At 35.8% G+C, this 14,663-nt stretch overlaps 3 protein-coding genes across 3 annotated transcripts; 1 reads left to right on the forward strand and 2 right to left on the reverse strand.

Annotated features, from left to right (window-relative positions):
• Nucleotides 1-355: 355 nt before the first annotated feature.
• Nucleotides 356-6,175, reverse strand: LOC145594752 (F-box/WD-40 repeat-containing protein At3g52030-like). The gene is made up of 9 exons (XM_081651087.1): nt 6,003-6,175; nt 4,834-5,028; nt 4,521-4,575; nt 4,217-4,315; nt 3,867-3,970; nt 2,307-2,396; nt 1,756-1,898; nt 1,025-1,109; nt 356-938 (listed from the first exon to the last, which is right to left on the reverse strand). Exons 1-9 carry the CDS (start codon nt 6,119-6,121, stop codon nt 572-574), a joined length of 1,257 nt encoding a protein of 418 aa, XP_081507213.1. The 5' UTR covers nt 6,122-6,175; the 3' UTR covers nt 356-571.
• Nucleotides 6,176-7,005: 830 nt separating this feature from the next.
• Nucleotides 7,006-9,661, reverse strand: LOC145594483 (protein RETICULATA-RELATED 4, chloroplastic-like). Its single transcript, XM_081650790.1, has 8 exons — nt 9,008-9,661; nt 8,551-8,619; nt 8,323-8,454; nt 8,176-8,229; nt 8,012-8,056; nt 7,737-7,876; nt 7,510-7,635; nt 7,006-7,417 (listed from the first exon to the last, which is right to left on the reverse strand). The coding sequence occupies exons 1-8, from the start codon at nt 9,533-9,535 to the stop codon at nt 7,369-7,371; spliced, it is 1,143 nt and encodes a 380-aa protein (XP_081506916.1). The 5' UTR covers nt 9,536-9,661; the 3' UTR covers nt 7,006-7,368.
• Nucleotides 9,662-10,873: 1,212 nt separating this feature from the next.
• LOC145595496 (large ribosomal subunit protein uL1c-like) lies at nt 10,874-14,630 on the forward strand. Its single transcript, XM_081651913.1, has 7 exons — nt 10,874-11,382; nt 12,139-12,318; nt 12,426-12,480; nt 13,341-13,468; nt 13,696-13,779; nt 14,013-14,138; nt 14,223-14,630. Exons 1-7 carry the CDS (start codon nt 11,017-11,019, stop codon nt 14,358-14,360), a joined length of 1,077 nt encoding a protein of 358 aa, XP_081508039.1. The 5' UTR covers nt 10,874-11,016; the 3' UTR covers nt 14,361-14,630.
• The last annotated feature ends 33 nt before the right edge of the window (nt 14,631-14,663 follow it).

A 14,663-nucleotide genomic window follows, 5' to 3' on the forward strand; every position in this document is an offset into this window, starting at 1 on the left:
CCGATATGAATTTTTTTTTGTTTGAAAATATATTTTCTAAAACTAAAAAGTTACCAATAACCTCGGTGAGTATAGTTTGGAATTTACAAGTTTTTTTTAAAAAGAATATATAATAATGGAAAGTACGATGATTAATGCAATTGGTTCAATTTAATTTTCACCTTGTGATTTTGAGGTGAATCTAACTAATTGATTTAGTACCCTATGTCCTTAGTGAACAAGTCACCGCGTGCAAGCCCCACGCCTTGTGCACAACCTTGGTGTTTTACACATTGGTACATGATGATCATACACATATATACACAAGGTAGATGTCATTAGTTATAGAAAAAAAAAGTTTATTAGACCTGAGCAATGAGCAATGAGCAATGAGCACTGAAAATGAAGAGGCAACATCTGATATCACTTCTGCCTTTCAGCTACATTCTGAATTTGCTTTCTAATTATTCAGACATTCAGGGTGAATCCTTACAAAAAATTGAGGATTAAGATTCAAGATTACATGATATCCTAGGATGTTGCACAAGAGCCAAAAAGGGAACAAAAATCATATGTACCATAAATTTCCACTTTACACGTTGAATTTCCACATTCTGATGTACTCTGTGTTATGAATGGTGACAACTTTTCCCAGTCCCACGGCTAAGCATTTTACGGGTGGCCGAGCAGTGATAGGAATATTACCAATGGTAGTATCTTCAGTTAATCTCTTCACCTTCCTTCTTTCAACTGAACCGTACAAGCTTCTTATTGAAGTCAGTTTGGGGTTGCTTTGGTCCGTTACACACTTTGTGAGGATCTCACCGGTATTCTGATCCAGAATTCTCAGAACACCATCAATGCCACCAACAACCAGTGTCGATTTGTCATGTCGGAGATGTTGCATTGAATAGATTGCGTTAGGGCTCACCCGTAAACCCCACAGTGATTGCATTTTCCTACAATTTAGTGAGCAGGTTATAATTACATCAAACTGAAATAAGTTGCTAATCTAGGAAAATTGACAGAGCTGGGACAGCAATACCTAAGGTCCCAACAAGTTGCATAACCATTCGATGATCCAGCAAAAACCAAATGAGAAAGGGGATTGTAGCACAAGGTATGTATACCTGGTGAGCAATATATAACATTAATTAATCATACTTTGAGGCTATATTAAACTCCTTTGTCCCATAAAAAATGCAACATTTCTCATCTATTTTCAACCCAAAATGATAGGCCATTATAAAGTTCGGAAGATCAATAATCCCTCATTACCCTTAGGCACCTCATAATAATTTCAGAGAAGAATTACATAGGTAAGGTGGAAAAATAAATATTTAAATTGTGACAGATAATTATGGTATTTTAGACACCTGAGTTTTCCTGTATTAACTATCTAACTTAAGAGCTTATAGTAGTTGTGTATTCCACTAACTTAAGAACTTATAGTAGTTGTGAATTCACAATTGGGTAGCCCTTAGTAGCCCTAAACTTAAAGTATTTAAGCTTACATTGCCTTATTTGAAGCACCCTCAGCTATGTTCCGTAACACAGGACTCCAAAGCTGATGTGGTCTGTTATTTAGGGACGAAAGTATACCATCTCAAAAATTTACAATTACTGTAAAAAAGGTAGAGGAAAATGACAACACTAAAGGATCTTTTTCCCATCAAGACCAATATTTTAACAAGCAGCCTTCCTTCATGCTAATAATCTTCCAAATTTCGTGATTAATCACACTAATCACAGTATAGAATGAAGACAGAATCAAACCTCCTCTAAAATTGGGTGGCTGTAAATTAGCAACTTGCTGATCAGACAATAGACCATATGCAGTTATGTTTCCATTAGATGAGCCGCTCAGAACCAACTGGTCCTCTCCCACAGCCAAACAATTTACTTGAGAAGCATGCATTCTGCAGATCAAGAACAAAGTTAGTTGCAGAAATTTCAATTTCAAGAAAAGGTGATAGCCAAAAGAACAATGATGAGAAGTTTATTGTATATAACATTCTCTACCCCCTGGAGGGTATAGAAGACAACACCAAAGATCTCTAAGTAACAGCCAGTGACACTGTAGAAGAACAATCTGACATAATAAACATTGCAAAAGTAAAAATGACAGCTGTAAATTATAATATTGGTTGGAAATGTCTGGTTGATTTCCTGAAAAAGGACGCTACATCAAGGTTCAGACTTTTGCTATGTTGAGGACTTTAGGTCAGAACTGAATGGAGGCAAAATTGATGTCTGTCACTTAGACTAACTGTATACTTCTCATGAGAAAATTTAAAAAATACTGGAGGGAGCATGGGTCAAATTACCGGATTATTCGAGAACAACTTTTACTATACATGTCAAATACCCTAACTGTGCCATCCGCGCATCCAACCATAGCCTCTGGATCCATGTACCTTCATGAACACAATATAATAACACACGTAAGGACCACAAAAAAAAAGCTATAAAAGTCTGAAGAATAGTAGTGGATACATTTCGGAAAAAGAATATACATTACAAGAAAAAAAAAAAAAAAAAAAATTCCCTTTCATTTACAAGAATTTTAAGAATACTCAACATAAGTTTGTATCACCATTATTTGCGACAATTACTAATTGATTAATTAACCAAGTTCGAGTTCTCGCCTCCCTCTTCTCTTTTTTCTCTCTTCTCTCTCCTCTCTCTTTAGGGTTTTAATTTTCTTGGCCGTTTAGGAAATTAGACTATTTCCGACCCTTTTTCTCTGATTTAACTTGCTTTTTTGTTATTTGTTTTGTTTTGCTTTGTTTTGTTCTCTCCGTTTGCGAGAGTTTGTCCCAATTGTTTTGGGTTTTTCCCAAAATTTTTTGGGATTTTGAGTCTCATCTATGGATGAGAATTTTAATTTTAGGGTTTTAATAATAATTGAGAAGGTGATTTGGATTCATATGGGTTTAGGGTTCGTCATCAACGCTACGATCAAAACATCAGCGCAAATTGCGAAGGTCTCTACTTGGAAAGATGCAAAGACATCAAAAATCACTGCTCGAGTCAAGTTTGAAGCGGTGGAGTGTGAGCTATGCCCGATATGCAAATTAGTTATGATTTTGATTGTAAAAGTTATGTTATTTTCTCTAGATCTGTGGTTTACAAATCTTTATTATTGTTGTAGATGCCGTATGGCTATTTATTAATGATAATATTCATCAACTTGTCAAAAAAAAAAAAATTTGCGACAATTGACACCTTTAAAAAAAGGACCTCGCTTGCAGTCAAGCACTAAGTTGCTTGCACAGCACAACAAAGCTGCAGATATAATATAGCTGAAACTATTTTGAGAATTTCAGCCTCGTTGATTCATCACACAATTACAACTAACAACAAGCATGAAATGCACAACTAATCATGAAATAATGGGATTTCTTAACATTACTGACACTAAACATAGACTCATCAGTTAGAAATGAAACAAACTCATATTAGCCATATATGAGCAACAAGCTATTTCCTATCTCTTGTTGCCTAGTTATTAAAGCAATTTTAAGGGCTCAAGCCATAAGTAGATTGCAGAAAAATTCCTAGCAGTCACTGATATGTACAAGTATATGACATTAAAGCTACATTCTAGAGTGAGAGAGAGAGTGTGTGTGTGTTATCAAGTTTCCTCAGCATGAAAGTCATCCAAATAGTGCAATAGTAGTAATGTAGAATTTAGCAAAACGATTATAGATTTAAAATGCACATGGATTCTAGAAACTGGTCAGTGGTCATTATGAAATAACACAATTCCAATTATACATATTAAGACCTTTGATTTCTTTCATCATCAAATAGAAATTAAAAAGGGCATGCCTTAGCCAACTAAAAACAAAAATATAAATTATCAATCAGAGGGCACTGCTTACCTCATACATACGCCCTTTGTGAATGTGCCTTCACGTGAAGGAAATATACTACGGTTTCCATGGCGCCTCCATATACATATACGGGTCCCAGCCAAACCAACAACCTATAAAAATATGGTGACAGTTTGAGGAGGTCACAAACTTGTAAATTAAATATATATGTCAACAAATATCTGTATAACCGACAGACACTAGATTCTACAACAGGTGAAAAGAAAACAACAGAAGGTGAGAACCTACTGCGTGGTATATAGCACTACTTAAGTTCAGTGGCCTCTTAATGAATTACTTGACAACATTGACTTTGGCCATTGGTTAAGCATAACTGCACATCTAGTCTTCTACTTTACCTTGCTTTCATCAAAATCAAAGTCAACTAGCGGACCCAGATCAGAGAGAGAGTACTCTTCCAAGCATTTGTAATTTGCTGATGACCATAGACGCATAAACTGGCATTAAAAGAAAAGAAAATAAGTAATCTGTAAGCTGTAAAAGTAAGGAAGCATCCAAGGAAAGAAGATACTAAGCGAAAAGCTACACAGAGGAATTAATCTCTCCAGTCAAAATCGTTAGATTGTGATGGTAGTCACCATAATTACATCTGTGACCATAATAGAATGTGAGCAAAGTGCAATATGACTAAGGGAACAATACCTTGTCACCTCCACCAGTCAGGATCAAACCCATCTTCATACGGCATTTGTCAATCCTAAATGCGTAAATGATAAAAATTAGTGTCCTTTGTAGAGGAAATCCAAAAGTGTGAGACAAAGACATTGCATCTAATCATATTAATGAATAGAGCATCTACCACCCAATGAAGATGCAAGACAGTTTCTTTTTCCCTTTCGGATAAGGAAGCATTTTAACTCAATCATCCACAAATTTCCATGATGGTAATGGGTCTTACAGGAAATATATATTCAGTAACAAGGAATGAATTATAAGGAGAGATGGATGACTTTACCCGGATGTATGACCTTTCCATTGATCAACAATAAAAGAACCATTAACAAGAGCAGACCTATGACGCCGTGTTGCCAGATCCTCAAGTACCATGTTCAATGATTTCCCCACATCAATTGACGAGCTGGAGGCCTCATTACTCCATCGCTTAAGGTACAATGAATGCATTAATCTTGATTTGCTTATGATAAGATTCCTTCAGCAAATGAGTAAAAGCTAGTTCAGTATCAATAGAGTTAAAGATATACTAATACAAAGATTACAAACCAACCAACACATACACACACGATTCCAAAAGTTACTACGCGAAGCATGCTCGTGGTGAAATGTACTCAGTGTTCATAACCCAATAAGAAACTAAGTATCTATGATCATTTCACAACATTAAGAACAGTGTGACAGCAAGTGCAACGAGCCACATTGGGCACGTATGACTAATTGACCTTGACGATTTGGAAACTACATTCCACAACATTATAACCATGTCTGACCCTTGGACACTCAAATACAACACAATAATTCAACACTCCAAACAGTACCCATCAAGTATTTTGATGCTTTGAATACTTACTTGAGCAGTACAAGTCCGATGATGGAAGTTCGGGTTATTTAAAGGCATAACTAAAACAAGAACGTGGATTGTGATATCCAGTATCGATGAATTGATGATCCTCAACATTTAACAATAAAAATTAAAGTACTACAAAAAATGTAATCCTATCATATTCACAAATCACAACTAAGGACATTCAAGAAAACTCGGAAAAACAACCGTTTATTATTTTGTTTCATCACTTATTTTACTTAATTACATAAAAATAACACAGTAATCAATTTTTCGATGAAATTGGGCTAAAATTAATACTTGTAAGAACAATCAAACTACTAATAATTAAGGCAACTCCAAGATTCAAAACAACATACCCATTCATTCAATTCGATTAATCAAATTTAATCATCAACACAAATAACAAAATAAAAATAAAAAAGAATTAAACTTTCAACGAAAATTCATACAAAAATTAATAGAAACTGAAGAATTCCCACATAATTAGCTAAAAATCAACAACATATGAAGCAATCATAGCCAATTTAGATGAATTGAACCCCAGAAAAAAGATGAAATTGGGTATAAAAAGAATGAAAGTGAAATTAAAAAAGAAAAAGAACCATGATTTGCAGACGGCAGAGCAGCGGACGATGTCGAAAAGGTCGAGGAAAGCGAAGACAACACAAAGAATATCTTGGTCGAGTAATTCAAAGTTGTTAATTCGTTGCTTTGGTTTCATCTCTGCAACTCCCCTGCAACACTCTCTCTCGCCTACCAAGTATTTTCTTCTCAATTTTTCTTCACTTTTTTATTTCTTAACCTAACTTTTTTTTATTATTTTTTTATAATTAGTCTATAACAAATTACAAGTGATTTTGGCAACCCTTAGAAAAAAAAAAAAAAAAAAGTGATTTTGGCAAATATAAGGAGAGCATAGAGAAGTAATTGTGCTATCACAATGAGAGTGCCAAAATCAATTCCCCAAATTACATTAGCAAATTAATCTCATTAAGTTGGGTTTATATAATTATACGGAGTATGTAAACTACACGTTTATATATATATAAACTACTTGTACTTTCCAATTCTTTGCGTAAAAAAAACATATTTACTTATTGTTCATAACCTATAATACAATAGCAAAATTTAAAGTTTGTGTTAGAAAGTATAATAACTAAAACGTGCCAACCGCAATTAAAATCTTAGGCTTTTATCATGTTCATTTCCCGATCAGGAGATAAGTGAACAATAGGAACTCCACGGATTTACAAGAATGTCAAATCATGTCCTAAAGTACTAAACCTTTTTGTTTAAGGTATCTGGATCATGCTAACTTGAATAATTAAAACAAAAATAAATACTTGTCTTATGCACATTAATGATTGATGGAGTTCTGTATAGAAACATCGAAACCTTAGCTAATGTACATTTTTTGAACCTAGCTTCTTAAACTATTTTTAACACGAATTGAATATTCCAACCTTAGCCTTTTGTTGTAGTTGTTGTATTGGAGCCAAAAGTATGTAGTGATAAATTTGATAATATTACAAATTTCATGATCGAGGAAATTAAAAGAAGTTCAGGTTAGTGAGTATTCGATATTTGAGAGTTAAATCATAGATATATGGTTACTTCTTAATTCTTGTTGATCATATTATGAAGGGCCATAAACTTCCCATGCCATTCAATACAAAAAATCAAGAACATTACAAAGCTTATTACTACCCGAATATAAAAAGAACTCAGGGATTGTATAACAAGTCTGAATACACTAATACTATACAATCATAGCTTGCATGATCTCCATTTCAAGATCGAATAGGGCAAATCTACAATGCTAGAATGACCTATTGCATCCTACGATTCATGGGAAAGAGGAAGAAATAACTATTTGCTGAAGAAAAATGATCAAGGCCATCGAAACATTAAGCAAAAAGCAGCCTAGGATCAAGATAAAAAATGATCCATGGCTCAATTGTTAGCTTGCTATTCGCGTGTCCTTTGAACTCCAATGAATCGAGCAAAATCCACCCACCTGTCACCAATTACAACATGTTATACATTAGAGAACTAGGAAAGAATCAACTATATGTACTAAAAAAAAGTACTAAGTACTAATGATCTTACATCAGTGAGCCTAAAAATGTGTTTCCTGTCCGTACTGCAAAGCAGACCGCGCTTAATAGAAGCTTGCGATCATGTAGGAATGGCTCCAGAATTCTTTGTTCGATTACTCCTGCTATGATTTGGTACCTATAAAGATAAGGAGACAAAATCAGTGACTAGATTGTATTACACATACATATATGTATGTGTTGATTCCACTATGAATTTCGCGATTTTCTCATTGTTACCTTAGGTTGGCAGAAACTGATAAATATACACCGTAGGCTATACTGGTTTCCAGCATTGGAATATCTTCTCCATCAGGCGTAAAGGTTTTATCAATAGTCTTCCTTGCATTTAACAGCAGATTTGTAACTCCTGTACCAATCTGAAAAAGTATATACAATTGGTTAAATTTACTTGAAAACTATGTGAAATATTATTGATTTTGTTTCGAAATGATGTTACTTGAAGTCTAGAACTCTAGAAGATATATAATTGGTAACAAATGAATTGAACTAACCACAGATGATGTGGTTCCAACAGCGAAAAGTTTTGCTCCATTACGCTGCAAAACAAACAAATATATGGATTATAAGCTCATAATAATGTGTTCCATCTGGTAGTTGGAAGGCAGATTAGGCCATTTATACAAAGTATACTGATTAAGATGAGCTGTCAACATACCGCGAGAGCACCAATTCTCTGTAGAATTGAATATGTAGTTCCTGTAACAGCAACCTGTGTGCAGTATGATTCAGAATGTCAATGTATACTGACACAAAAATATTGTTACTGGCCTGGATGTATTTTATAACCTATGGTAAAATTAACCTGAAATGCATTGTCAGGGCACCCATAGAAAAACTTCGCCACAGGTCCTACACTGCGTGCAAGTGCAGGTCGTAAGGGGACGGTGGGTGCAGGAAGCCAGACAAGCAGGAAATCTGCGACCAGAGCCATTATCTAACAGCAAACACAACGTTGATTCATGTGTTATGTAATATGCAACAGAGTAGTTACCAAAAATGTAAACAAAATTGAAAGTTTTAGCATCAATACCACATCAGCTGTGACAAAGTCTAATTCCTTTTTAAAATTTTCCTTTCGTTTCTCCAATTCTGCAGCTGTCTGTAGAACAGAAAAAATCAATATAATATCAGTGACTCGAAGTCATAACAGTCATTATATCGAAATTTTACTAATTAACAATACTTCTAAGTAATTTCATGTTATGTGTCACTTAAAAACATAAGACATAACTAGTCATTTTAAAATACTAATGTGTAACTAACACGTTTATATATATGCCCGTGACCAAAAAATATATCCACACGGTGACATGACTACTTTAAAACTCCGAAAAAAGGAATTTAGGAACATGTTTAGCTTCATTTAGTACTTTATACGAAGATTTATGGATGCAAATAAATATACTTATGTACTTCCTAATTTTTAAAAAATCCCATCTATATAAAATAAATCCACATGAAATTATTTAATTAAGAATAATGCCAACCTTAGTAAACATTCCAATACCACATTCAATGCCAACTTTAGTCAAGAAAAGATCATCAGCAAGCAACCGTTCTTTAAACCCACCAAACTGAAGCAACCACCGGAAAACCGGAGACTTCTCAAGCTCAAAGTAACGACGAAGAATCGAACCCGGTATCCGACCGGCTTCAACCGCCATTGATAAGTCTTTAGGCAAGCTTTCCAATGACCTCCCTACCTCAGCAAGAGCAAGAATTGCTTCTGCTCTGTTTCTCTCCCCTGCATCTCCATCACCACCATCTCCACCACCACCACCACCACTTCCACCACCACCTCCTCCGTGAATTCCTCCATCACCACCACCACTAGAAAATATTTGGGTTAATGAAAGGCGGTGTCTTTCGAGGCGGGTGAGGGAGAATTTTGGTGGGGTGTAGGTGATAGAGAAGTGTTTAATGGACTGAAAATTATGGTGGGTTTGAAATTTATGAGGTGGGAAAGATGGTGAGGAGTGAGAAGGGATGAGAGAGAGAACAACCATTGTTGCCATCTCTCTCTTGAAGATATTTGGGTGAGCTTCAAAGTGATGGTATGCTTTTAGAGTGTTTGACTGTTTGAGTGAGTGAGAAGACAGGGGATTTGGAGCAAGAAATAAAGGTGTGGTTTAGATGAAGTAACAGAAAAAATAAAAGAGTGAAAAGGGCAACCATTATGCATAATGTTACCTATAAAGTGGGGCTCCTTATTATAATAACTAATAGCCACACCCAAACAAATAACAATGCAAGCCGTTGTTTAGTTGAGCTTCCACTAGTGGTGAGTTGGTGACTAGTGAAAAGGCCATCCCACATGCCTCTTTCGGGTTTTTTCAATCTAAACACGATTGTGAGCTGCCGGTGCCGGTTCAAGCCGAGCATTTTTGAGGAGGTAGATTATTTATTTTGTATAAATCAAACTGTAACGGATTTACCAATAGGCCTACAGAATTATGAGAATAAAATTGGTTCATTTTTCCGGGTATTATGGAATTGTGTTGCAATCGTAGTCCAAAGTTGCAACATAAGGTTCCAGCCACCCAAAACGGTATGCTACGGCCTTATGGGAATGGAAACGCCTAGCCTCTATCCTTTTCAGGCTCAGAAAAAGTCGAAAATCGTAAGGCTATAATTCATGCTTTCGTACCAATTTTAAAATTCTTTTTTTAAACTAAACTAAACTCTTAGGTTTCCCCCAAAATTTGTATCCAATGATTAATTAAGAATTACTACGCAATCATATTCAACAGCTACAATTGATAGTTCTAGCCACCCAAATGGCCTTCAATGGTCTTGTGGGGTCCTTAGGAAACATCAAGCCTCGTTTTTTGTGGCCTGAAATGTAAAAATTTTGTGCAAAATAAAATGCTTATGATTGACTTTTCGAAGAAAATTGGTTAATTTAAAGTGAATGTCCGAGGTATCACCCGAGGGTTATAAAGTTAATTTTGAACCATAATAGGCCTACAAAGTCCTCCTGGGAACGAGTTACTTTCAATGTTGCGACCATTTCATAAAAATGCTGCATTGGTAGCAAATGCTGCTACAAATGATTCAAGGCTTCAAGCCACCCAAATGGCTAATAGGTCTCGCATGGTTTGTCACATGTACCCCAATTTGAACTTCAAGTATGAGCTTACTTCAATTATATGACCATTTACGAGTTATATTAAACTGACCGTCACAAGAGATGATTGATTAGTTATGACTTACGAGACGACCTAATGTGTGGCTACTCTTGCACATTTGGCCCATATTTAGTTTATGGGTTTATGTATGACTGTATCCTCATACCCAAAAAGAACGAGGGTTCATTCCAAAAGCTATAATCACCTCAATTTCTCTCCACAATCCAAGTGTGTTCCTCTCATCCTCACCCTTTGTCATTTTCTCGCTCTCTAGTATCTCTTCCTTCTCTTATCTGATTATTATTTGGATAGCCAATTCACTTTCCTTTCTCTGCTCTTCCATCACTCTCTCTTTTCTGCGACCAACAATGGCTTCTGTTGCACCACCATCTCTAACCCTCTGCTACGCCTCTTCCTCCTGCCATTACCAGCAAGACCTCGCCTTTTACCCCTCTTTTCAAACCCATTCTAAACCCCTTTTTCTCAATTTCTCTCTTTCCCCTTTATCTCTCAATCAAAGGGAAAGAAAGTGTCTCAAATGGGTTGATTTCAATTCCCACAAAAATTCACCCAAATTTGGCAATTTTCATGTTGTTGCGGCTGTTGCGGCGGAAGCTGCTGTTGCTGACTCGTCGGAAGAGGACGGAGAGGGTGGTGGTGTTGCGACTTTGCCTCAGCCTCAGCCTGCTAAGCCTAAGAAGGGAAAAGCTGCTTTGCCCTTGAAGAGAGACAGAGTATCAATTTTCTCTTTTCTTCTTTCTTTTTATTTTTGAAATTGGTGAATTTTATGCTTAGTGATTAATTCTGTTTTCTGGGAATTCTAAGAAATTTAATGTGATTTATTATGTCTCTATTTGTGCTTCATTTGTTATTGTATAATTGAGTATTCGAGTTCGAGTATCATTTTTCTCTTTTCTTCCCTTTGTTTTAAGTTCGAAATTGGCGAATTTTATGCTTAATGATTAACTCTGCTTTCTGGGTATTGTAGCTTTTCTGTAAATTTTAGAATTGAAGTCCACTCATTGATATTTTGATGTCTCTAAATATGCCTCATTTGTTATTATATATTTATAATTGGGTGATTTCCCATATTTTTTTAGTTGCCTCTGTATGAGGATATGAGGCTACTCTTTAGATTAAGTGAATTGTGATTATTACTTACTTTCTGGCTGAAAAGGAGTTGAAAATGGTAAATAGGCGCAACTCGGATTCGGAGTATACAACCTTAGCCATGGTAGAGCTCCAAACCTCTGACCTTTCGATCACAAGGTTTCATGAGGTTGGGGATTCAATTCTCAATGCTAGTCTATTGAGTCTAATAGTAGGATTGAGTTTTAGTATGCCTAATATCAGTCTATATGAATGAGTTTCCCTTCATAGGGATTGTATGCCCTCAATTTCAGATGGATGTTTAGTATGTTAGTTCATTGGATCATTTAGGTTTGGACTTCTATCAATTATGTAATGATACTTATTTGATAAATTGTCAGACGAGGTCAAAGAGGTTCTTAGAGATTCAAAAGCTCAGAGAAATCAAGCAAGAATATGACTTGAAGACAGCGATATCATTGATGAAGCAAATGTCGTCTACAAAGTACGTAGAGACTGCCGAGGCCCACTTTCGCTTGAATCTTGATCCTAAATACAATGATCAACAGCTGAGAGCAACTGTATGTCTCCAAGATAACCACTGTTGTCCCTTGAATATCTCTTTTTAAAGTTTGGATTTTATTTACTTATCTTCAAAGTTTGGATGCTAAAAGGTAATGTTATACAGGTGAGTTTGCCCAAGGGTACTGGAAAATCTGTTAAAATAGCTGTGCTTGCCCAAGGTATGAATTCTAATTTATTGTTAGGATTCATCTGTTTTAGTTGCTTGTGAAAGGCTGAGTGCATTCTATGCTGATTCAACTTGGTACGGATGGTACCTGTGTATTAGCAATGGCTATAAGGACCTTGTAAAAAGCTATTATCATCATATAAGGGGAGCTGGAAGAATAAATATTTGCGGACCAATTATAATCCCAAGTAAAGTTCCCAAACAGTTGTGGTAGATTGAGGAGTTGGATTTTAGGAACCATTTTCGACTTTAGGTAATGTTGTGGACTTATGGTTATTGTTGTACCCAAATTATCAACATAACTCAAAATAAGAGGATTGTAAGTATGGGAAAAGAGAATGTATATAGGTTTTAGACATCAATTATATGAATTACAGCGTATGCCTTAGCATATGCTAGTTAATGTCAACATCAGCTTGCTGAATCATTTGGAAAATCCTACTACGAGAATTGCTTAATTGTTATTCTAATGCAGTTATTAATGTAAGCAGTTTCCTTCCTGGATGCATGGTACATTAGAACAACCTGTCATATAAAGACTGCTTAGAAATAAGAATTTCTTAAACCTCCTAATCCTTTTCCCAAGCCAGGAGGCCTATTGGAAGCATCAGGATGTCATCAATATGGTATCGTAAAAAGCTGTTGAAACTTCACTAAATGAGAAAGAAGTTAAAGAGTGATAGGATGTCAAACCTTCCCTAGATTGAAGGCAAATAAACATTGGGGCATTTTCATCTGGGAAGTAACAGGATAGTTTTGACTTGGATAGAGCTTTTATTAATTTCTTTCCTTGTGCTTCTACTTAAAGTATCTCAAGGATTTTCATCTCATCCCAGATGTGTGTAATGGCAGGTGACAAAATTGATGAAGCCAAAGCTGCAGGAGCAGATATAGTTGGTGGAGAAGAATTAATAGAACAGATAAAGGGGGGTTTCATGGACTTCGATAAATTGATTGCAACATCTGACATGATGGCTAAGGTGATGCTCTTTTTTCATTTATTTCTGTCATTATGTGTGAAATATGCCAGAATTTTGCTACTGAATCTCTTTTGTGCTTCATGCTTAATGCCTTCTGAATATGATGTTTTGATAAACTTGATTGGTCAAGATAGACTTCAGAGATATTCGAAAACTTTCCTTTCTGCCTTCCTCTTTCCCACTATAATTCAGAGCTCCTAATCTTATCTGCTTGGTATTTGCCATAGGTTGCTAGTCTAGGAAGGATTCTGGGGCCACGAGGGCTCATGCCAACTCCAAAAGCTGGTACGGTCACACCAAATGTAGCTCAGGTAAAACAATCGTGCCCTATTCAAGGAAATATATAGATGATTCCATCCTAGACTCCTTTGCATTGTTGGCCAGTGGCATCTGCCTGCTGTCTCCATCTTAATATAGAAAAGTAGAAAACAAAAGGAAAAAAATAAAAATAAAAAAAAAATCCATTGTCACACACAGAAAATGGGGAAGAAATTTTGAGGGTGGGGGACTGAAAGCTAAAATGTTGTGCTCTATGATCTTTCAGGCGGTGGAGGAATTCAAGAAAGGGAAGGTGGAGTTTAGAGTTGATAAAACAGGAATTGTTCACATTCCCTTTGGAAAGTTAGACTTCGAGGAGGAGGATCTTCTCATAAACTTGCTTGCCACTATTGTATGTACTTTGATCTTTCAATCCATCACTGTTATACATGTACCTCATGTTAAAAAAAATTAACCTTTTGTTATTATGTTCCAGAAATCAGTGGAGACCAATAAGCCATCTGGGGCTAAGGGGGTATACTGGAAAAGTGCCCATATCAGCTCATCTATGGGTCCATCTGTTCGGTTAAACATTAGGGAGATGCTTGATTATAAGCTTTCTTCAAATGCTTAGACAGCCTGGTGTAAATTTTGTTTATCTACTTTCTACATTTGCTACGTGAATTTTTGGAGCTCTTCGATAATTGTAGCAGCAGCACTTCAAGAATGAGGAATTTGGGACTGAAAAGACTTCATATGAATCAGAATTCTTCGGTGACATGGATGTTCACTAGCAGGCTGACAAATTATTATTGTAATTTAATATTCACAGTTGCACTTAACTAGTGAAAACGCTATATTGTAGTTTTGGACTCTTAAATGAAAATAGTTTGATTGCGGCTCATGTATAGCTTCATTGTGCAAGATCTTTCCCACT

The sequence above is a fragment of the Chenopodium album genome, chromosome 19 (assembly GCF_948465745.1).
Source record: "Chenopodium album chromosome 19, dcCheAlbu1.1, whole genome shotgun sequence".
Classification (NCBI taxonomy): Eukaryota; Viridiplantae; Streptophyta; class Magnoliopsida; order Caryophyllales; family Amaranthaceae; genus Chenopodium; species Chenopodium album.